At 36.8% G+C, this 21,531-nt stretch overlaps 1 protein-coding gene across 7 annotated transcripts in view; it reads left to right on the top strand.

The window, feature by feature from the left end:
* Positions 1 to 8,621, top strand: part of TANK (TRAF family member associated NFKB activator) — a 106,290-nt gene extending 97,669 nt beyond the window's left edge. For all 7 annotated transcript variants that reach the window (XM_060177818.1, XM_016188454.2, XM_007523776.3 and 4 more), the window contains exons 7-8: positions 3,592 to 4,172; positions 7,730 to 8,621. In XM_060177818.1, coding sequence (XP_060033801.1) covers positions 3,592 to 4,172; positions 7,730 to 7,906 — 758 coding nt within the window. In that variant the 3' untranslated portion in view covers positions 7,907 to 8,621. The remainder of the gene's footprint in view (positions 1 to 3,591; positions 4,173 to 7,729) is intronic.
* Positions 8,622 to 21,531: the final 12,910 nt, after the last annotated feature.

The raw sequence follows: 21,531 nt of genomic DNA, 5'->3' as shown, positions 1-21,531 counted from the left end.
CGTTTTTGTTTCTTTATTCTTCTCATCCACATGAGTGACTAGCTTTGAGAAAATATAAGGATAATATGTATATTTGAGCAAATCTGGCTTCATAAAAAGTACTTTTTGATCTGTAAAGCAGGATCATATGTCAGTGGAAATCAGGAGAGAAAAATATAAATGTTATAACCAACAGATTTGTCTAACTTATAGGCTGTATTAAAATTGAGAAAGATTTTTTAATTTTACTTTTTCCTTGTAAAAATAGGTGTTCTTGAAATAAACAAAATAGAAAAACAATTTGATCACCTGATGATGTTTCTCAGTATAGTGTCGATAGGACAAATGTTTTCACATACCTCATTTGCATTTTGAGTTACCTAAGCTTGAATTTTTAGTCACCATAGAAAGCTTAGAGTTATTTATTTATTTACTCTTGACCAAATTAAATCTGAACATTAATGTGACTAGCTAGCTAGTTATGCTGAAAGAAAATAGCTCCTTTATTACAGCTGTTTGCTTTTTCCATGTTTTGTTCACGAAGATCAGCAACTGGAAAAGAAATGCAAGATACACTTTGGTCATTTAGGAAATACCCTCTAAATATAGAAGCCAGCATATTTGATTTAGCATAATGGTTCATGAGACTGGCTAGTTTTTAGTTCCAGATCTGCCACTCATTCCTTAACCTTAGAATTAACTGTTTCATGCCCCCATTTCTTCATATATAAAATGTGTAGTGTGATGACTGCCACACAGTTATTCTGAATATTAATTGAATTAAGTACATATAGTGAATAAAACAATAAAAAGTGCTGTTAATGTTAATAATTGTAGTTATTGGTAGTAGCTTCTTCAGTATTCATTCTATTGCGATTTGGATAAGTGTTACCTCCTTCTCAGGTCTAACAGAATTTGGCTACTACAAAAGCTTATTTTCTTCATTTGCCATTTGCTAATTACAAATGTAGTCTACAAAGAATGTACTGTTTTATAAAATTTCCTGGTATTTTTAAACCTACTGCCAAGGGAAATGACTTCTTGAATGTTAATTGTAAAACCCCAGAGGACAAAGAAATCCTCCTAAATAATTGAGCTTGGTCTCAGTTACTATACCATTCTTAGTCATGAACAGATTATATGATAAATGTACATTATTATGTTAGGTTCTATGGGGAAGAGAATGCAATGTCATTCAAAGTGCCTGTATTGAGGATATGCTAGGATGCTAGGCAAGGAACTGGAGAAAAGTAGGAAACAAAACATAGCTTGGGATCTCAAGAAACCTACTTAAACTGGAGAAAGAGATGTATTCTTGCAGATACAGTGTAGAGTGCTTCATTATGATTGGCGTACCTGAGACTCATACCCAAAACAGTCTTGGAGAACCATCCAGAGAATTGATGTCTAAATCAAGATATCAAGGGAAAATAAGAATTGAGAAAAGAATACTGAGAATTGACTTTGGATACCGCACAACATGTGCAAAGGCTCAAAGAGCAGAAAGCATAGCTATTTAGAACTATACTAAGTTGATTATAGCGATAAGGTGTAATAAAGCATGTGTGGTAAAAGATGAGAACTTACAAGTGGGGCCTAATAATTAGGCACAGGGAGGGAGAAAGCAAAGTGAAACATTAACGGGGCATGGTGTATTTTATCAAAGAAAAGAACTCTAGGGAAAGAGGATAGGAAAGGGTAGAAGAAAACTGTGGGGGGGCCGGGTACAGAATGAAAGTATATGCATGTGCCAGTGACTGCATTGTAAAGCATTAACCTCCCTCAATTAAAAAAATAAAATAAACTTTTTAAATTAAATAAATAGGAAACTCTGGGGAAAAAAGATGAGAGTATGTAGAGGTTACCAAGGGTCAATCATGAACAGTTTGATGTGGCTTTTCTGAGAACAGAACATTGGAGAGCTATGAAATTCTTTTATCAGTAAGCTAACATCTTTACATTTATACTATAGAAAAACTAAGAGATGGTGGCAGCAATGTAGAGAATAATTGGATAAATTTAGTGATCAAGAAGCAAGTCAAGAACTGTTGTATTAAGTCAATAAAAGATGGTATGTGCCAGAGAGGCCATAGTTATATAATAAGATGAACCAAAGAAGTTGGTTGCAATATATTACAAATATTTCCAAAAAAGAAAATATCTTATATTGGAAGGCAAAAGACAGAAAGTTATCAAAGAACTGCAAATACCAGAGTAAGGGAAAAGAAATTGATATCTGTTAAATGCATACTAACCTGGACAGACACTATCTAAGATGCTACTTATACCCTCCCTGCTTGAATCTATGTCTTTTAAAGTTTTCATTTGTAAATATACAGTTTCATTGATGGCTACCCTAAAATGTTCCTGTGTTTGTTTGTTTATCATTTGTCTACTAAAAATGCATTTTTTTTATCTCACTGCGTTCTTAAAACAACATTTTGGAGCATAATTTAGTTATTTCTAATGTCCCAGGATCATCAACATGAACAATGTTTTGATTGTTCTTTGTTTACACTGAGAAATGTAGCATTTATTTTATAATCATTTGGGGGGGCGGTAATAGATACAGTATAGTTGTGAGGGATATAGCTTTTAGATTAGCTTAAATTAGGCTCTGAGTGTTATCTGAGTTTCTGCTTTTGTTTTTTTCTTCTGTTGTCTCCTGCTTTTTCAGCTCATGTCATTATTGACTTCTGTCTTCAACACCTCAAATCCATACTTTTTATTTTGCTTCTTAGTAATGAATTATGAGCGAGGGAATTATCATTAAGCCTGTTAGAATATATCTAAAATAAGTATGAAAACAAAATTAATTTACTGATTTTGTGGCTCTGTTTGTGACATAGAAACTGTACTTACTTAACTTTCTAGCTTTTCCCTAAATTTTAAAGAGTTGAATTTATTGTGTAAGTGACTTCTAGATAAATTAGCTACAGAGACCCTGGAATTGACCTCTTACCTACTACAGAGGTCTTTTTTTTTCCCCTAATATAAAATGAGAAAATCACATACATGTACATTTTTTTTCTGAACATGTATTCCAAAACCTCACCCTTCCATTGCCTCTACTCCTTCACCCTTACAACAGCTACTCTCTCTCTCTCATGGGTTATTGAGAGTAAACAATAGCTAATATGATTAGCAATATACTTTGTGATATTAAGGGGAATAAATTACCCAACTCATATGCATCCTAGACCTGCACAATACATGTGTGCATATAAGGATTTTTCCCTTTAGCAACTTATTTGTCTAAGCAAATTCACAGTTTCCATTACTGACAAAATGTTTAAATAGATATACTACAAGCAAAATTTTTTAAGTGTAGAACAATATAGCTGTGAACAAGATTCAAAATGTACAGCAAAAGACCTAGGAAAAGACAAAAGTAGTTAAATTACAACTAATAATCTACACTCCAGCTCACCAGCAGGGAATTTTAATATTCCTATTAGAGGCTAGTTAGCAAATGTAAAAAAAAATTCATTTGTCTTCAGTTACTAAAAAAATAATAGGAAAAAGGTCATCTATCCAAAGTTAATTGAATGTTTGGATTTTTAAGAATAATTTAAATGTGACTGTTTCCCTTTTGTGTTCCTTTCCCCACAGAAACACAGTGCTCTATACCTATACAGTGTACTGATAAAGCAGATAAGCAGGAAGCACTGTTTAAGCCTCCGACTAAAGATGATATAAATAGAGGTGCACCATGTATCATGTCTGTCACACCAAGAGGACTGGGCCAAGATGAAGAAGACACCTCTTTTGAATCACTTTCTAAATTCAATGTCAAGTTTCCACCTATGGACAGTGACTCTCCTTTCTTACATAGCACTCCAGAAAGAGCCAATGTCCTCGTTCCTGCCATATCTGAGGCAGTGTGCCAAGACAAAATTAATGTGGAACTCAGAGATAGCCCAGCAGACTTTGTTAAAGCAGAAGAAACTTTATTTGAAAATCAGGAAATTGACCCCATAGCGTCAGCTAGACCAAACCAAAAACCAGCTGACAAAACAAAACCTTCAAATCTTGTAAACATTTGTATCAGAACATCTCTGGGTAGAGCTCCTTGTTTGCCACCTGGAGACCACAATGCATTATATATAAATGCATTCCAACTTCAAGACCCGTCTGGTTCACCTTTTCTTTCACTTGATTCCCCAGGAAAAGCTATTCGAGGACCACAGCAGGTAACTGTTTTGCATTAACAAATATATTATGTGTGAACACACATTTTGCTATACATGCACAGATATGCATCTCTTCTAGGTTATCGAGCATCCTTTCAAAATTAATGACTAGTCAAAAGTTTCAGGCTTTCAACAAGAAAACCTAGTCTGATAATAAATCACATGAAATTATAAAAGATGAGTATGGTAATGATGTATTATAAAATGCTTAAAAATGTATGATACATTTTAAAATACATGTCAGCCTTATCTAGATCTGGTGCCACTTTCTTAGTTAAAGCTTTTTTACTCAGTCAGTGTAATAATAGGGTTCCTTATTAAATTTCATACTGTGAAACAACATGATAAACATGTTTATCTGAAAGTTTATATATACTCATCTTTATAATACTGCATGATTTTTCATGAGTAAATAATTGCATTATATATTCATGTTAATCAAAATAAGTGAAATCTTAAGTCTATCACACTCAGTCACAGTGTACATAGATCTGTAGGTTTTGGTTTTGATTTCTAATCAAGTACAGAACACACAGCCCAATGTGTTTTTAAGTAGTTTCTACATGTGTGTGGTTTTAGTCAAAGGCTTTAATGTTTCTAAAGCTCACAGAATTATTCTTTCAGTTTAAAAAGAAAATGCCTGAAAGCAAATGAAAAACGTGTACAGTAAACAGAAAATTGTGAAAATACAGAGTGATAGAAATGTCTCTATAACATTGCATGATTTCTTTGTCTTGAGATAATTTAAAAATAAAGCCACTTAGCTACTTGACAAATACCCTTTTATCAGTTTTTAATCATTACTCTCTTAGATTAGGGACTTTTAAATCAGCATATAAAGGAGGTGGTAGTCACGCTGTGGTATATTTTAGTAGTGGGGAAAGGTAGGCAACTCTGACATAAGATTTAATTATAAATTCACTTATGTTCACATTGTACCTTATCTTACATAATAAACTCACTTATAGTTTCCACTAAATGAAACAAATTAAACAATTTCATTTGTTGCAAGTAGAATTCCTGGGGAGCTGTGAAGTGCATCAGTTCTAATGCTTGTTACTTTCTTCTCCGTTATCTCTCTTGCTTGTTCTTTTACTAGTTAGTCTGTGCATTCATGTTTCAGTAGATGGCACCCTGCATTGTGCATTTGCTTTTTATGCTACAGCAAGGGAAACAGCTGGTATGTGATTACAACTTGATGGAAAAGTATTCAGCTTAAAAAATGCAGGAGAATTGGTGTTGAGCTGTCACAAGACATGGGGCATAAGGTTAGATAATTGATATTTTGGCAGAAAAAGCAAAGAAATTAGTTTGTTTTGAAGGCCATGTTACAGTTTAAGATTCAAAGAATGTCTTTAAATGGGCTTTTAAAAACATTTTGCTGCTTTTTATTAATCTAGTATAGCAAATATAAAATTCTAGAGTTTTTGATAACAAAGCGAAATTTTAATCTTAAGTCAAATTTTTACTGTATATCAATTACTACTTCTTAACACCATTTTTATGCTTTCAGGTATGATGGAGTCTAAAATATATCTGCTTATTTTTACTCTTTCTGGTTTTCTCTATGTATTTTTGCTGAGTGAGTAATAGGTACCCCCACAGAATTCTATTTAAAAAAAAATCTGAATGGATAGTGCCTGTTAACGAAGGATAAATATAAGCATTGAAGATAACCTGACAGAAGATTGGGTCACCAAAATTACCTAAATTGCTTCTAAGTCTATTCTTACTAATTTAGAGATCTTAATTACTCCAGAAAAAGTCATATCTCTGTCAGTTTCCTATTAGAATAGTGTATGATAATCAATTGTACTTTTTGTTTAAACTTCAACCATTAAGATTTAAATCTAGTTAACTAGATTTTTGCTTTTTCTAATATTACCATTATTTAGTTTTAAAGAAAATTCTTTTACCTAGATTTCAGTACATATATATTTTTTTTTAAGTATGACTATTCTTTAAGATTAAAACTGCTGCTTGTCACAAAAAGAATTGAGTTTGTGTTATTAGAAGCTCTCTGTATTGACGCTTGAACGTATTTTGGTATCTAGACAGACTTTGTGTACTTATACCAACTGTACACAGCTGTCCAGTAAAATGTTTCTAAGATAGTGATGTCATGAAACCCAAATACTTCAATTAGTAGTATACTGTTTATGTAAATGATTGGCTAACTAGAATGAGAGAAAGTAAGGGAACAGAAACTAACACTGGATTAGGTGTTGGACTAGGCTGTTACCTTATAAACATGTAATAAGAGTGCAAAATAGTCTCTTTTAAGTGATTTTTTTTCCCACAAAGTATCAGTATTTGAGATCTAGCAAGGTAATCTACCATTTTAAGAAATAATTTGGTTTATAACATTTCAGGAAAATAAAATATTTCAATTAACATTTATTGAGCACCTACTATTGAACCACTTGCTTTATCTTGCTCTCCTAGATTTTTCTTAGGGGAAAAAAAATAAGGTTATTTTAAAAGATAATAATGTGATGCTTATAATGAGATAGTTCTTTTGAAATGTAATTTTCCGTCATTCTTTATTTGGGCAACTATTGACAGATTTCACTTTATCCAATAACAGGAAAGAAGAAAGAAGGCCAAACTGTGCACCAAATAAATAGCAGGAGCAAATTAAAAAGTCAGAAATGTGCATTCAGTGTTAAATGTTGTTGAATTATTAATTTAAATATTTGCAAATTAAAAAAAACAACTAATCATTTAGTGCTTTGAAAGAACTACTTTTTTATATTTATCTATTTCCCCTTTTGTTGCCCTTGTTGTCTTTTTTTATTGTTGTTGTAGTTGTTGTTATTGATGTCGTCATTGTTAGATAGGACAGAGAGAAGTAGAGAGAGGAGGGGAAGACAGAGAGGGGGAGAGAAAGACAGACACCTGCAGACCTGCTTCACTGCCTGTGAAGCAACTACCCCGCAGGGGGAGAGCTGGGGGCTCAAACCAGGATCCTTACACTGGCCCTTGCGCTTAGTGCCATGTGCGCTTAACCTGCTGCACTGCCTACCACCCGACCCCTAAATTTATTTTTTTAATAAAAACACCAATTCCTCTGTGACTTAATCATTGTTTATTTACTTATAGATAGTAGTAAAATTTAAATTGCTTTTGATTAGAATACATGCACATATACAAATCTAAGATATGATGCATGATAAAGTCCCTATAACCTAAATTTCCTACGAGAAAATAAAATTTAATTTTTTCAGGTCTCAATTATTAGCTGTTGTTCCAAAACTACTGCTCTTATGATAGTATTAAAATTTGCTGGTATTAGAACTGGAAGGCTTTCAGATATGTGAAGATAAAGTACATGAATATGTGTTTTAACTGACAGTTTAATCAGAGTTGTACGTCTTATGAAAAAGACAAGTCATGTCCTCCTGTTAACTCTGGAAAGGTAATTTGCTTTCATATTAGGAAATTTCATATAGATGCATATAACCATTCAGGAAAATTGAATTTGAAGTTCAGTGCTAGTTGATGTTCACGACAAATAACAGAAAATGTTTGCTTGTTTGTTTGTTTGCTTCCTGCAGCCCATTTGGAAGCCCTTTCCTAATCAAGACAGTGACTTATCCATACTGAACGACACAGACTCAGAACTGCATATACCTCAAGTATGTGAATTCTGTCAAGCAGCTTTCCCACCATCCATTACATCCAGGGAGGATTTCCTTAGACATCTTAATTCACACTTTAATGGGGAAACTTAAAATACATTTGAAAACAGACCTATCAAGTTCTATGTGATGATTTGGCAATTGTAGTACTGTAAATACTTGATCATAAACTTAGTTCAGTATCATTCATTGAAAAGTCCAGTACCACAGCTATTTGAATTTTTTCCTAGTTATTGTCACTTTCTTTTATTATCTCTTAAAAAAATCCTTTTGTACAAATTCATAATTCATTGTGATGCTTACAGTGTTTACTGTCACAATTCAAAATTGTTTATGTCTTCTATGGAATTACATAACCATAATTTATGTTTCAGATATCTAAGCTGATTGCTTGGATTCCTAGTTAAATATATTGAATTTGGTAATGTCAAATGTTTATAGGAACTCTTAAAATTTTATTATTAAATTTTAGATTATTTATGCAGTAGATGGTATTCATTTTTGGTGTTATTCATTTTTAATAAGACTATAATAGAGACTGGCAGACAATATAAGCATCTAAGTAAATATCAAACCTAAGATATCTGTTGCCCAATGATAAAGTCGCTACTAGAGTTATTTAAACACTTGAATATTTTTGTAATATAATATAAATGATTTTACATTAACTATGTGTAGATAGCTGCAGCTACATAATGAAATGAGTAAGATATTAGGAGTTTCCTATGTTGTGGTCATTAATGCTTTCTTTGTTTCTGAGAAAAAAATAAACAAAGGAAATAAATCCTACTGGGGGGTGCTTATAAAAGTTATGTTTTCTTTTTCTTTTATGTAACCTGATAGGGTGATACCAGATCCAGTGATAATTTGTTACAACCAGTGGATTACTTTGAATTTACTATTTTTTAAACTGAACTTGCTAGAGAACACATTTGTATTTATTGGGAGCAAATCTAAAACCCTGTAAAAACTAATCATGCTTATTAGTTTATACTAAGAAAATGATCACATTCTTGTTATAAAATCTATTAATCATTGTTAGCTGCCTTATGGAAGCTAATGAAAGACATTTAAAAGAAAGTACATCGAATTCAAAAGGTTGCAAAATTTTGTTTTGAAATGAGACTTCCCTTTCATTTCCCAGTGGTTCCTGCCTTTAAAATCCTCTTCCCTGACTTTTAACATTGAAGCATTGCTTCCATTTTATGAAATAAACATCCATTTCAACTCTCAAAACAGAAATTTAAGCCTCTTTTGGAGCAAGTGTCAAAAATCTGGAGAGTTGAGTATAGGAAATTTGAGCAGGCCTCACTACCACAGTGGAAAGCCTTAACTGTACAAGAATGAGCCTGTGCCTTGACTTCTCAGGTGCCAAGCACATCACATTGACAACTTCCTCACCAAGGTGACATAGCGATTATTAGGCATTCACTGTGAAGGGTTCTGAGACATGTACATCTTTCTTTCATTGCCACTGGGGCTGAATGGAAATGCCTAGACAATTATCCAAGTCTCTTCCCCCCAACACACACACCTCCCACCCACTCAGCCTCCTCTCTGATACACTCCTCCCACACACAAAATTTTTAAAACTTCCCAGTGTATACCAGTCAGAATATATACCACTGTACCTATATGTTGAAATTCTTTTTGCATTTCTTCTAGAAGAGGAAGAGGCCCTCACAGGGTTGACATCTACCAGTCTGCTGACAGCCAAAGGAAATTATATCCCAACTGTCCAAAATTAATGTGTATCATTGCTCTTCTCCTCTAACCCACCCTTTTCCCAGTCCACGACTTTTAATAAGGCCAGGGAACTCATTTTCTTTGGGTTCCAGTGCTAACCTAAGCTCCAACTTATGAAGGACAAAGGCCGTACACTAAGGAGAGACTGAAGAACAAGCTCCCGTCCCCCACTGCAGAGGTGGTGCTGAGTGAGACTCTTGAAAGGTAGAGTGGGCATCCTAGGTCTCTCTCTCTGTCTCATTACTGAGTCGTGCAGGGGCTGCATCTTGGCATCTGCTAAGCGTGGCCGGGTAAGAACAGCTCCCAGGTAAAAAAGCTGCACATGCGAAACGCTGAGTCTGAAAAAACCACCCCCGCCGAGGCGAGGCAGTTGTGAGCGGGATGCCTGAGAAGTGGGAGGTGAATGTCCTCGGGAGGGCCCCCCTGGTGCAGCTTTCCCCGGAGGCTGAGGCTGCTGCCAGCGGGGACATCTGCTTTCTTACACTCCAGCCTGGCTCACCCCGCCCCCTCAGCCCCGGGTTGCGTGGTTATTTTACCAACACTGGGGGAGGGAGAGCTCGGAGAGGTAGAAAAGGGGTGGCTGGAAGCTTGGAAGATGTTCTTCCCACTCCCGCACATCCCCTCCTTTTTTCTTCACATCTTTTAACCTTCAAGGTAAAGACTTTATAAATACTGGACGAAACTCGTGTCCGCTGTCTTTCAGGCCCGCCTTCAGCACTATGGGCCTCGCTTTTCATCCATCGTCCGGGAGTCGCCGGGTCTGTGTGGCTGGGCTGGGTACAGGGGCCGGCGGGTGCGCTCAGCCTGTGGCGCCTTCTCTTCCGGGCTGCTGCCTCGACAGCTGCTTATAGCTACAGTAATTAGACTGTCAGTGCTTGTTAGAGGAAAGAGGGGAAAACACGCTCCTGACAGCAGATTCCGAGACTCCCCAGTTTGCTAATTTCTAAGAGATCTTTAAAGCATTAATTGAGGTCTCCCCAACTCTCCCCTCCCGTCCCTCTCCCCAACTCCTCCCTTCCCAAAAATATCTTTAGGAGAAGAGATTTCTCTCCGCGTGGAAGTAGTGTTTCCCCGCAAAACTGCAAGCCGGCCCCCGACTCACGCACTTACACCCTGTTTTACATATACAGATACATGTACACATATATGCACGCAAGGTTAACTCAGCGGAGGCCTCGTCCAAATAGGAACGGGAATTGCATTTAAAATATAAATAAATAAGTAAATAAATAAATAAACTAGGAAGGAATGGGGGAGGGAAGCAGAAGTCGGGAAGAAAAGAGAAAAGCAGCAGGCTGATTACGAGGTGTCAAAACTGCCAGGAGCAAGAAGGTGATAGCAATCAGGGGTGAGAAGAGTGCGGCATTCGTGCGGGGCAACTAATTATCCGTCTCATTTGAGAAGAGCAGCATTTGAGGCAGCAGCGTTCGCCTGCTGAACGGTGACAGATTGGCGCGGAGGAGAGGGGAGGTGTTAAAACAATGGAGCCGGGCGCGCGAGCGCTGCTGCATGCTAATCAGCCCTCCCTCCGCCTGCCTGCCGCGCTCCCTCCTTCCTCTCGGCCTCCCTCCTCCGCTCTCCCTCCTCCCGCCTGCGGCGCTCCCTCCTTTCCAGCGGGCCTTAGCCGTCACCACCCGCTTCCTGATCCCTGGCTTTCCCGTGCGTCCTTCCCACCTCTGGCGAGTGGATCCCACCACCGCTACCCATCCCCGCCGGCTCCCGCCGCTGGCCTCAGTCGCAAGCGCGCCACTGCCCAGCGCGGCCAAGTGCGGGTGCCCCAGAACGCGGCCTACGCTGAGCGCCCACTGGCTGAGGGGGACCCGGGTCCACATTCTTGGTTCCTCATCTACAAGAGGCTGGAGAACCTATACAATCATACCCCTCGCTTTCTGCCGGTAAAATGAATGGGCAGACGGTTCGGGAAGGACAACGTGGTCTTCACCAGGTGGAAAGAGAGTCCAGGCCAAAAAGGCCATAAGACCATAGAAGAGCTATAGGTTCCCAGCTCAGCCCGACCACCACCCTCCCAGGAGCACTAGGCCCCAGCAAAGTCTCAGGCATTGCATGGGGCATTTCCTTACTTTCCCTGCCGTCTATCAAACCGAACTATACCTATCTATATAAGACTGAATAAGCACAGACCAGTAGACAAAGAGTTTAAGCATTAGTTGTGTTTCCCAGGCTTGACTAAGTAGTTGTCCAAACCTCCAAAAATAATACTATTGGACTATTGGGAGTTGAGAGGAAAAGCCTTTAAGAAACCCAACCTCTCCAACTGAGATCTGGAGGACAGAGCATAGCTTACCTCTCTGAAAGCTCCAATCAGTGCTGTTCTCTCTCACCTGGTCACAACAGCAGGCCCCTGACTGTCCCAGCACAGAGAATCCACTGGAATCTCTGCCGGAAAATGTTTATATCAGTTGAGGCAGGCACAAAACCTGAACTTTTTGATACAATTTCCTTTTTTTTTTCTTTCTTTGTTTTACTTGAGATTCAAAGCTGACTACTGTGCTCAAAGCTGCACCTTAAAACACATTTTACTACTACAGTTTTACTACTACAGCTTTATCTAACTACCTGTGAATTTGAAAAACCATCGAAGCATGGACGTCCTGAAGACCTAAGTAGGTTAATAGGAACCCAGCTACGGAAAACTGATGAAATTTGGACTGAATAAGAATACAGTTCCCTCTTACTCACTCCCTACTATTTAGCTGGCCAGGTGTCTAGATTAACATAATATAACTTCCCTCCATCAAGCCATAGATGGAAGGGAAAGCAGCTGAAAAATAAACCATGCATACTTTTTTCTGCTGACCTTTACCATCTCTTAACTTTACAACTCAATTATTCATTTAAAAATCCATATAAAATGTGAAACTATGATAAAGCAATTATATATGTGTATGTATATGCATTTTGTTTGTAGTAATTCTACCTTGCTCTCTATGTAATGTTTCATAATAAAAGTTAGCAAACTGGGCGGAAGCACAGCGGGTTAGGCGCAGTTAGTTAGCAGTTAGTTAGTAGTGTTAGGCGCAGGTGGCCCAAAGCACAAGGACCAGCTTAAGGCTCCTGGTTCCAGCCCCGCGCTCCCCACCTGCAGGGGAGTCGCTTCACAAGCCCTGAAGCAGGTCTGTAGGTGTCTATCTTTCTCCCCCCTCTCTGTCTCCCCCTCCTCTCTCAATTTCTCTCTGTCCTATTCAACAACAACGACATCAATAATAACTACAACAATAAAATAAGGTCAGCGAAAGGGAATAAATAAATAAATAAATATTTTTTAAAAGTTTGCAAACTACACAAACCATAAAATAAGAATGACTTGAATAAGCTTTGGTATTTTATATAATCATTGTTCCAGACTCATAGCGATTTGTTTTTTGTTCATTTATTTATTTTAGAATATGCCCTGGTATATGAATAGGTGGGCACAAACTTATTAAGCTCCATTAAAATAATAAAGAATGTTTGAGGGAGTTTATTTATTTTTTTGTTTGTTTTTTTACCAGAGCACTACTTAGCTCTGGCTTATGGTGGTGCAGGAGATTGAACCTAGCATCTTTGATGCCTCAGGCATTAATAGTCTTTTTGCATGACCATTACAATATCTCCCTGCCCAAATTTGATAATTTTCTGAAAAGTTACATTAAAAACTGTATGTAAATGAATACTAATGTTTATTTTCTTTTTTTTTCCCTTCATTCTTTAGAAAAATCACTTCACAGACTTCTTTGTCCTCTGTGCATTGCAGACTTTCCTGTGCTAGAATATTATTACCTGGCATTTGCAAAATTTCCTTGCTGCTGAACCTATTAAAATAACAATCTATCTAATGGGGTAGGGGAGTAACTTTACATTAATTAATGTGAACTTGGGGATTCAGATGCCACATCAAAATTTGGGAATTTATGAACTTTATCAGCCTTTTCTTTATTACCCAATTCTATGGTATTCTACAGAATTCCTGAAGCAGTCAACATATAGAGCACAAATAAATTTAGTTTGATTCTATGTTGTGCTAGTTATAACAGCTAATCAAAATTATTGCATTCCAACATCCTGGTTTTTATGGGCTTAGTGTAATTTCTTCTCAGTCTATAGACCAAAAATTTGCATGATTGTTTTAGTAGTGTACTTACAGATAAGTTTTTATTTGCACATAAGGACAAAAAGGTGAAGTGAAATTTGGTCCCAGTGGAAACCTGTTAGGTTCCCTGAACATATGGCTCTTTGGGCTGTTACTTCCTTTTGAGATGAATTTCCAAGATTTTTTAATATATACATCAATTTGACACCAGTTATAAAGAAAATATATTGGCTTTCTAGATGCCTCCACCTGGGGTATATCTCTCAATAACAAACCATCTAGTCAAGCATACCTCTGAAAGTACAGGTTTTCAGGCTTTAAGAATAAGGCATAATTTGAAGTCAGTCAGAACTGAGAGCTTATTTACAGTCTTTGAATTAGCTATTTCTTTAGATTATCAGAATGCCATGATGATTTGATTAATAGTTTAGGGGTGACTCCTTAAAACTCTTTTGGAAGACTGTGCATTTGGAATACACAGTATTAAAATGATTTCACTCAGTAGATACAAGTGATATAAGTCTCATTTATTGAAAGTGTGTGGTGCCAGCTTAAGACTTAAGGGGAAAATCATAGCACTTTGGGAAAGATGTAAATGTTCAATTGGTAAAAAAAAGGGGGGGGGGAATTGTGCTAAAACATGTGCCTATTTCCATTATGCTTAATTTACTATTCAAAACAAGTTTTTCCTAATAAGCTCTATTGTTTCTTTCTGTTTTGTAAAATTTAATATGTGTGAGACAAAAACCAGATTCAGAATGTGAATGAAGTCTGTTTAGTGAAAACTTGCTGTTACAGTTCAAGGAGAACCACAAATTAAAAGACACATCACCTTATAACACTGATAGGCCATGAGGAAACAAGTTTCTTAGGTCATTTCTATGACCAGTTACTAGACTGCCAACTTCACCCAGCTCCAGAGCTGCTAGAGGATGAATGTCTACATGTGACATGTATTAAGGAGTAGAATATTCAAAATAGTGAGACTATATACATTTACTAAATAACTTTTAACTTCCACTTTATTTGCAGTCTTTTTCTCCCTCACCCCACCCCCCCCAACTGTCAGTCCCCAAATAGGACTATAGCAGATTCTTAAACATGTTACTCCTTTGTCCTGTCTGGTACAGGACTCAAGCCTAGGTCCTCACACATTGTAAAAAGTGTTCTCTACCAGGGGAGCTATTTCCAGGCCCCTGTACAGGGTTGTGTATCTTTAACCTACTCATTTCTCTACCATATTTGCATATAATTATGGGCCCCCATGATATGTCTGATCTCTGTCACTGGATTACGCTCTTGGAATATGTAATGCCTGTAACCTGGAGTGTGCCCATACTGCCTGTTATTTAGGATTACAGAATGAATAGTTTTAAAAAATAATTTAATGTGTCAAAGATGGGCTGTTACTTATTACTTAATTCAATGAAGGATTGTTTTAGAAATAACAAATTCTTAAAGATTGCCTAATTCAACTTGTTTTGTGTATGGCTTTCAAACCTACTCAGCTAGAGTCCAACTTAAGCACCTCTACCTTTCAATCTACTGTTTATTCCATAATAACCCCTCACCTCAAAAAAATACTTTTCACTAGCTTTGTACTTGACTTCATAGGAAGATTAAATCATTACAGCATGTATTTTTTAATGAGACTAGCCATTATCGTAAACTACAGAGACAGTAGGAAGTCTGACATTACCTGAACATAGAATGAAATCTTTACATAATGATTACCAATTTATCACACCAATTTATCTAGCACCAACCTCAAAACATTTCTGTGGGAAGGGAGAAGCACCATTCATTGAGGATTGAGCATTTCTCAAGCCTAAGCCCACGAGGTAATAGCAAGTGCTGGAATGGGTTTCTATAATTTAAGATACAAACTAAGATAGGGGATAAGATAAACAGGGCTTGTGCTTCCAAAACATGGAGATAAATCTAAACAGGGTTTGTGCTTCCAAGACATGGAGCTAAATCTCACCACAACACCTAAGCCATAATGCTACCTTCTTAATAGTACAAATTCTAAATCAAAGGTAAGCATCTGTCTGACAAAGAAAAATAAACTAGTAAACTAGAATAATCTTGAAGTGAGTCTATATATTTTTAATTTTTATAAACTAGAACTAGTACTTTCTCTTACCAAATAGCTTTTTCCTTTAATATTTATTTATCTATTTTTAATTTGTTTCATGAGCTATAAATAGAGGGAGTAGGGAAAAGAACCAGAGTAGAACTCCAGCATATGTGGTGCCAGGAATTGAACTCAGGACCCCCATACTTGCAAGTCCAGAGCTTTACCACTACACCAGCTTCCAAGCTTCTAAACAAAGTAGTTAATCTGATTTAAGAGTTGACCTTCACGTGTCTGGACATGACCTTTGATTCAACAGGAGTTCTCTCTGGTATTATATTATGGTAGACTATGTTGTATTAATTACATCTTTCTTCCAGTGACAACAGCACTCATTAGACAGATAGTTTCTCCATTTGTAGTTATTAACTAGTATTAATCACTAGTGATAAAGGGGCATTCTGTGTGAAAACATGCAACCATAAGTCAATTGCTTAAAAGGATGCCTAACTTATTGGAACTCCACAGTATCAGTCAGGGTGATAAGGCTTCTTGAAGCAGCTCTGTCAGGACTGAGGGGGGAAAATGCAGGTAGCAGGCTTCCTCCATTAGGCAGCTTTGTGACTTATACACACTTCAAAATTGCAGATACTCATTGTATTTTTTAGGTTTTGTTTTGTTGTGGTTTTATTATTGGCATTTGAAAGTCAATATTTTCAAGGCCTGGGTGAGATCTAAAGTTAGAGCACATAATACATTTCAAAGCAGACTTTGCCCTACCTGCCACTTTTAAAGTTTTCAAGTTCCCACTTTTGTTTCTTTTCTAAATATACAAATAAGTGCTATATCACAATAGTAAGAGTTTAGCAAAAAAAAAAAAAATTTAACAGTCTGGGAAGATGGCATAGTGATTATGCAAAATATTTTTATATAACATTGAAACTTTAAAAAAAAAAGATTTGTGGGGGCCAGGCAATAGTACATCTGGTGAAGTGCACACATTACCTTGTACAAGGACCTGGGCTCAAGCCCTCTCTCAATTTTTATATGTTCTACTAATAAAAACAGAGAGAAAAAAAACAGGGGAAAAAATGGCACCATGAGCAGTGGATTCATAGTGCAGGCATTGATCTCACCAATAACCATGGTGACAATAAAATTTCAAAGACATTTCGAAGTTATTTCAGTTATTTTTGTCTTCTTTTACCCTACAATGTACTTGAAAAATATGTTGTAGTAGTATTTTCTTTTCCAAGCAAAATTATATTTAAAATATACTGATTGCCCTGAATAATATATACCAGAGAATGAGTCTTGCTTCTCCCTGTATGGTTTCTTCAATAAAGCTTTTTTGTTGTTGTTGTCATTAGAATTGCTAGATTTAGCAAATAAAAATACAGGATACCTAGTTACGGTTTAATGTACATATGCCCTATGAAATATTTGGCAAAACTGTTTTTAATCTCATTGACCATAGAGATGTGGAAGCCAGTCCTCCTTAGCCAATTTCCCCCTTATTGTTTTGTTGGGCTAGGGGCACCTAAGTGTAGAACTAATGTGTTTGTTTGTATGTTTGTTTGTTTTTGCCTAGATTTTCTTTATTCCTTTCACTCTTTCAAGAAAAGTCTCAGTGCCGCTTAAAAAAAAAAAAAAAGAATTTCTCTGCGTATGCTGCACATACCACTCCCCTCGCTTTGATTACACAATGTTTTGTGTTGTGCTTAAATGTGTGTTTATATAGGCTCTTCCATGATAATGTGAGCTTTTCAAAGCAAGAGAGAACGTATATCATATCACAGGGTTTCCTCCCTTCCACAGAGTTCCCTGGTGTCTTTCCAGGCTGCCTCTGGTGGGTTGGGAGATGCACCAGGAATTCTAAGCTCCAACCTCTGACCTGGCTCCAAAAAGAAACTGAAATTCCAAATGGGGTCCTTGAAAGTCTAAGGAGAGAAGAAAAATGAAAGCAAATAGAGCTTTAAGTATTTTCAATGCCACACTGCCCTGGATGGAAGGCCCAAGAATGCCTTTCCCAGAGGCCTGAGCTGAAATGGAAGCCTCTGGACATAGCAGCTGTCTGTCCAACTAAAACCCAATATGGGGCCCAAGAGCTATGCAGTCTAGGAGACTGAGCCTGGGTCCCTTTTGCCCAGTGAGCAGCTACCAGTACTTGGTGTTGGAGAGATCCCAAAACCTCGATTTGGTTTGGATGTGAGAGGGTGAGGGTCAAGAGTAGCCAGGCCCTTCCAGGCCTCAGGCAGCTCTGCTCTGTACTGTGCCTCCCTTCAGCCAGGCGATTCTTCCCCTCATTTGTTGCATTGTTTGCATTAATATGAATATCTTGTTCTGTTTGTTTTGTCTCCTGGGAGCCAATAAAGCTGTGAGTTTTTTCTTTACACCAAATGCAGCTCTACGGGCGATCAATCAATGGGTAGTCTTCAGATAATCTGTGAGAGTGAGAAATCTAATAAAGCTAGTGACTAAAATAGGAAAACAAAATCTATTTTTCTCTTAAGTTAACTACGTCAGGATGAGTGTTCCACTTTTGTCGCTTGAGGTGGGTTTCTCTCTCTCTCTTTATCTCTCTCTTTAGATCTACATGTCAGGATGGGCGGGAAGGGGATCTGAGTGGAGAAAGAAAGAGCAATGTTTGAGGGTGTCATAACATTTTCCAGTGATTGGTCAGTTTCTACAAGTACAAAAAAAGTACTTTCTAACATCCCAGAAGATGAGGGTGATATAGGATTCTAATAACATGCATTTTGACAAAGAAGACCGTCCTCAGTTTTCTGAGCCAACAGGAAATGTAAATTAAAACCATAGTTAACAAATAGTGATAAATGAGTTTATTAGTGCCTCCTGCCCCTATCACTCATTTCTTCCTGCTAGATGCGAAACTCTCCAAATGCATTTTTGGAAGGCCCCTCAGCTTTCCAGAGTAGTGCAAGAAAAATGAGAAAGCTCAAGCCTCAGCTGCTGCAGTTCTCCTCACAGCACAATGCAGCCTAAATCATTTATAAACAGATCAAAATAACAATCTGAATTATCTAACATTAACAGCTGAACTGAAGAGCCCAAGATTATGTGATGAATTGTTAAATTGCAGTAGCATTGTTTTGGATTGCTAATTAAAAAAAAATAAGCAAACCCCATGACTCTAGATATGACAACTGAAAATACCCACAAATTATTTAATAAATGAAGCGTCTAACAACTTTAACACTTCCTGGTCGCCTTGTTAATAAATGTAATTTGAGGTAGATTTTTTAAATCTTCAATCTAAACAGTGAATTCATTATGCGCCATTCAGATCTCTGGATGCCTATGGACTTCTTGGAATTAGGTGTTAAATAGACAAAAGTGAACCAAACTGCCTTTAAAAGCACAGCATGACCATGTAATTCTTTTTCCAGTTTGTGGTAAAAAATGATGAAACTTCTTTCCAAGTAGCTATCACCCAGATTTAGTGTGAAAAGTAGTGTAATTGTAATTCACGCCATCGGGGTCTATCGCTGATAGACGATCAGCTGTTCTGTAGTGGGGAAAGGCTTTCTTTTCAAATAGGAAAGCTGCCAAGTGCTCTGCGATACCTCCAGCAAGCTTATCGGATTGAGTTCAGAGCCAAAACAGCAGCTGCACACATATGCAAATTGGCAATTAATAGTATAACATTCTGTAAAAAAAAAAAATGTTTAAAAAATTTTAAAGAAAATAGAAAGAAGCTACCTGAATATTAACCTCAACTGTAACTAGGACTTCTAGAATGAATGACTAAAGATTAATTACCCTCTGGAGAGGACTTGCTCTTTATTACCTACTCTCCTGCAGATCAAGTCTTTGTTGTCTTGCTAAGTTTTGTGTTTCTTGTAAAGCAACAATGGACTCTACCAGAGAAGTTTAAAATAACTAAAAAGCGTGTATATTTTTTATTCCAATAAAGGAGAAAATTAAGTCTTTCCCACTGATCTTTCTATATACAGAGATCACAAAGCAAAAGTTTCATCATCTTTGTGAAAAAGACATTTTGTTCTGGATGTCATCATTTCCTTCAACTACAGCTTGTAGTAGGAACAAACTTCACATCCTGGGGGTGCTGCCTGTCTCTGTCTTGATTTCTGTCTGTCTCTTTTTCCCCTTGACAGGAATGCCGTTTATAAGCTTCACACAGCATTTTGCTGAAATCCAGCAAGATTTGTGATTTATGTTGCTCAGCATGTACAAACACAACACTCTGTCTAAAGGAAAAGAAGCCATAAGAATTTGTTAAATTTCTTAACATCCTGAGCCCTTCCCACCCCAAATACACTGCCTTCCCTGGAACAATCATAAAATAGTTGTGGCTGGGATGAGGGTGACAACCTAAGTCCCAAGAAGGGCCTAACATTTTCACAGTAGGCTTTCCCCAATGCTTTAAGTTTTGCTCTCCCACTCCCTTTTTCTGTATCCCTCTAGCACAGAAGTGGGGGCTGCAGGGGGGGGGGCATGATTAGCAAATGTTTCAAATAATCTGTGAATTCTTAATAGTCATGCTTCCCTGGTTGAAAACCTGCCTGTCTCTGGGATGTGGAAGGTTTCAGAAATCTTGGTGTTGGGCATTTACAAATACTTCCCAGTTCCAGGAGTTTAAAAATTAGGTCAGTATCCTGATTCCCTTCAGTGTATGAGGGTGGCAGAGGTTTTGTTTTGCTTTAGTTTTCTGAATGTTTCAGGGTGAGAGTGTATCAATTCTGGATATAATATATGTCATGAGTGCTGAGTTACATCCATTATTTTTTGCCTTTTTCTCCTTTTATTGCTTACACTTATGTCATTATTACTTTCTGTTTTATTGCAAATCAACTGTCTTTAGTTCAAAAACATTATTTTTCATACATCCCAGGGACATTTCTCTTATACTCGTGAGACAAGTTTTGGACTACTAACATTCCAGAAGAAGTGACACTGTACACTTTCATTGTCAATTTGGACTTTGAAGCACAATGCAAAGTTTTTAATGGAAAAGTCAATTCAGCCATGTAAAATTTAAACATATTTGTTTATATTTCTTGGGGGAAAAAAGGATTTTTGCATTACTATCAATTAAGCATCCAATCTCATTTAAAGTACAGAATCATTTGAACCCCCAATAACAAAATTCTTTCCTCTAAACCAACTCCAGTTTAGTAGACTGTGCTTATAAGATATAGAAGAAAAAAAAAGTCAAACCTAGATTCTATTCATAAGTAATATATTATTCTTAACTTGTGATCTAATTTGAACTCCTTGTTAGACTCTTCCATTTTCTTATGAATAACTGAAAATGATATATAGCAAGTCAATTGAAAAGTAGCTTTTGAATAAAGCAGAAAAGTGAGAATGCCAACTTTCTTTCCTATAACTTCATTAACACAGTTGTATAGACATTTGCATGTAAAATGTAGTTAAGAAAAATTACACAGAAGTAAATTTAGTCCCTTAGTGCCTACCTCTATGGTAAAATCAGACCATTTGGCATAGTTTGAAGTCTTCCAAGAAGCCTGGTTTCCACCTGGAAAATAAATTACTAAATTTAAATGTGTTACTTATACTATGGTGAGTTGTCTATCTGTTACATTTTATTTTAGTGCATATAGTAGAAGTTGTATTTAGAGTTTTCTAAAATTGTCATCTGTCAAGGTAGAGAATTATAATGTAATTATACCCAGAAAAAGTGTTCTGATTTAGATAAATTTGGTTCTGCTACAAAAATGATGCATTTTTTAAAATTCTGATTGTCACAATTTCATGTTTGTCATATTTTGAGATTAATTTAGAGTAGCTGTAACTTTT

The sequence above is a fragment of the Erinaceus europaeus genome, chromosome 18, assembly GCF_950295315.1.
Source record: "Erinaceus europaeus chromosome 18, mEriEur2.1, whole genome shotgun sequence".
In the NCBI taxonomy this organism is placed as follows: Eukaryota; Metazoa; Chordata; class Mammalia; order Eulipotyphla; family Erinaceidae; genus Erinaceus; species Erinaceus europaeus.
Note: the sequence above shows the minus strand (reverse complement) of the source record. Positions and strands in the feature narration are given on the sequence as shown.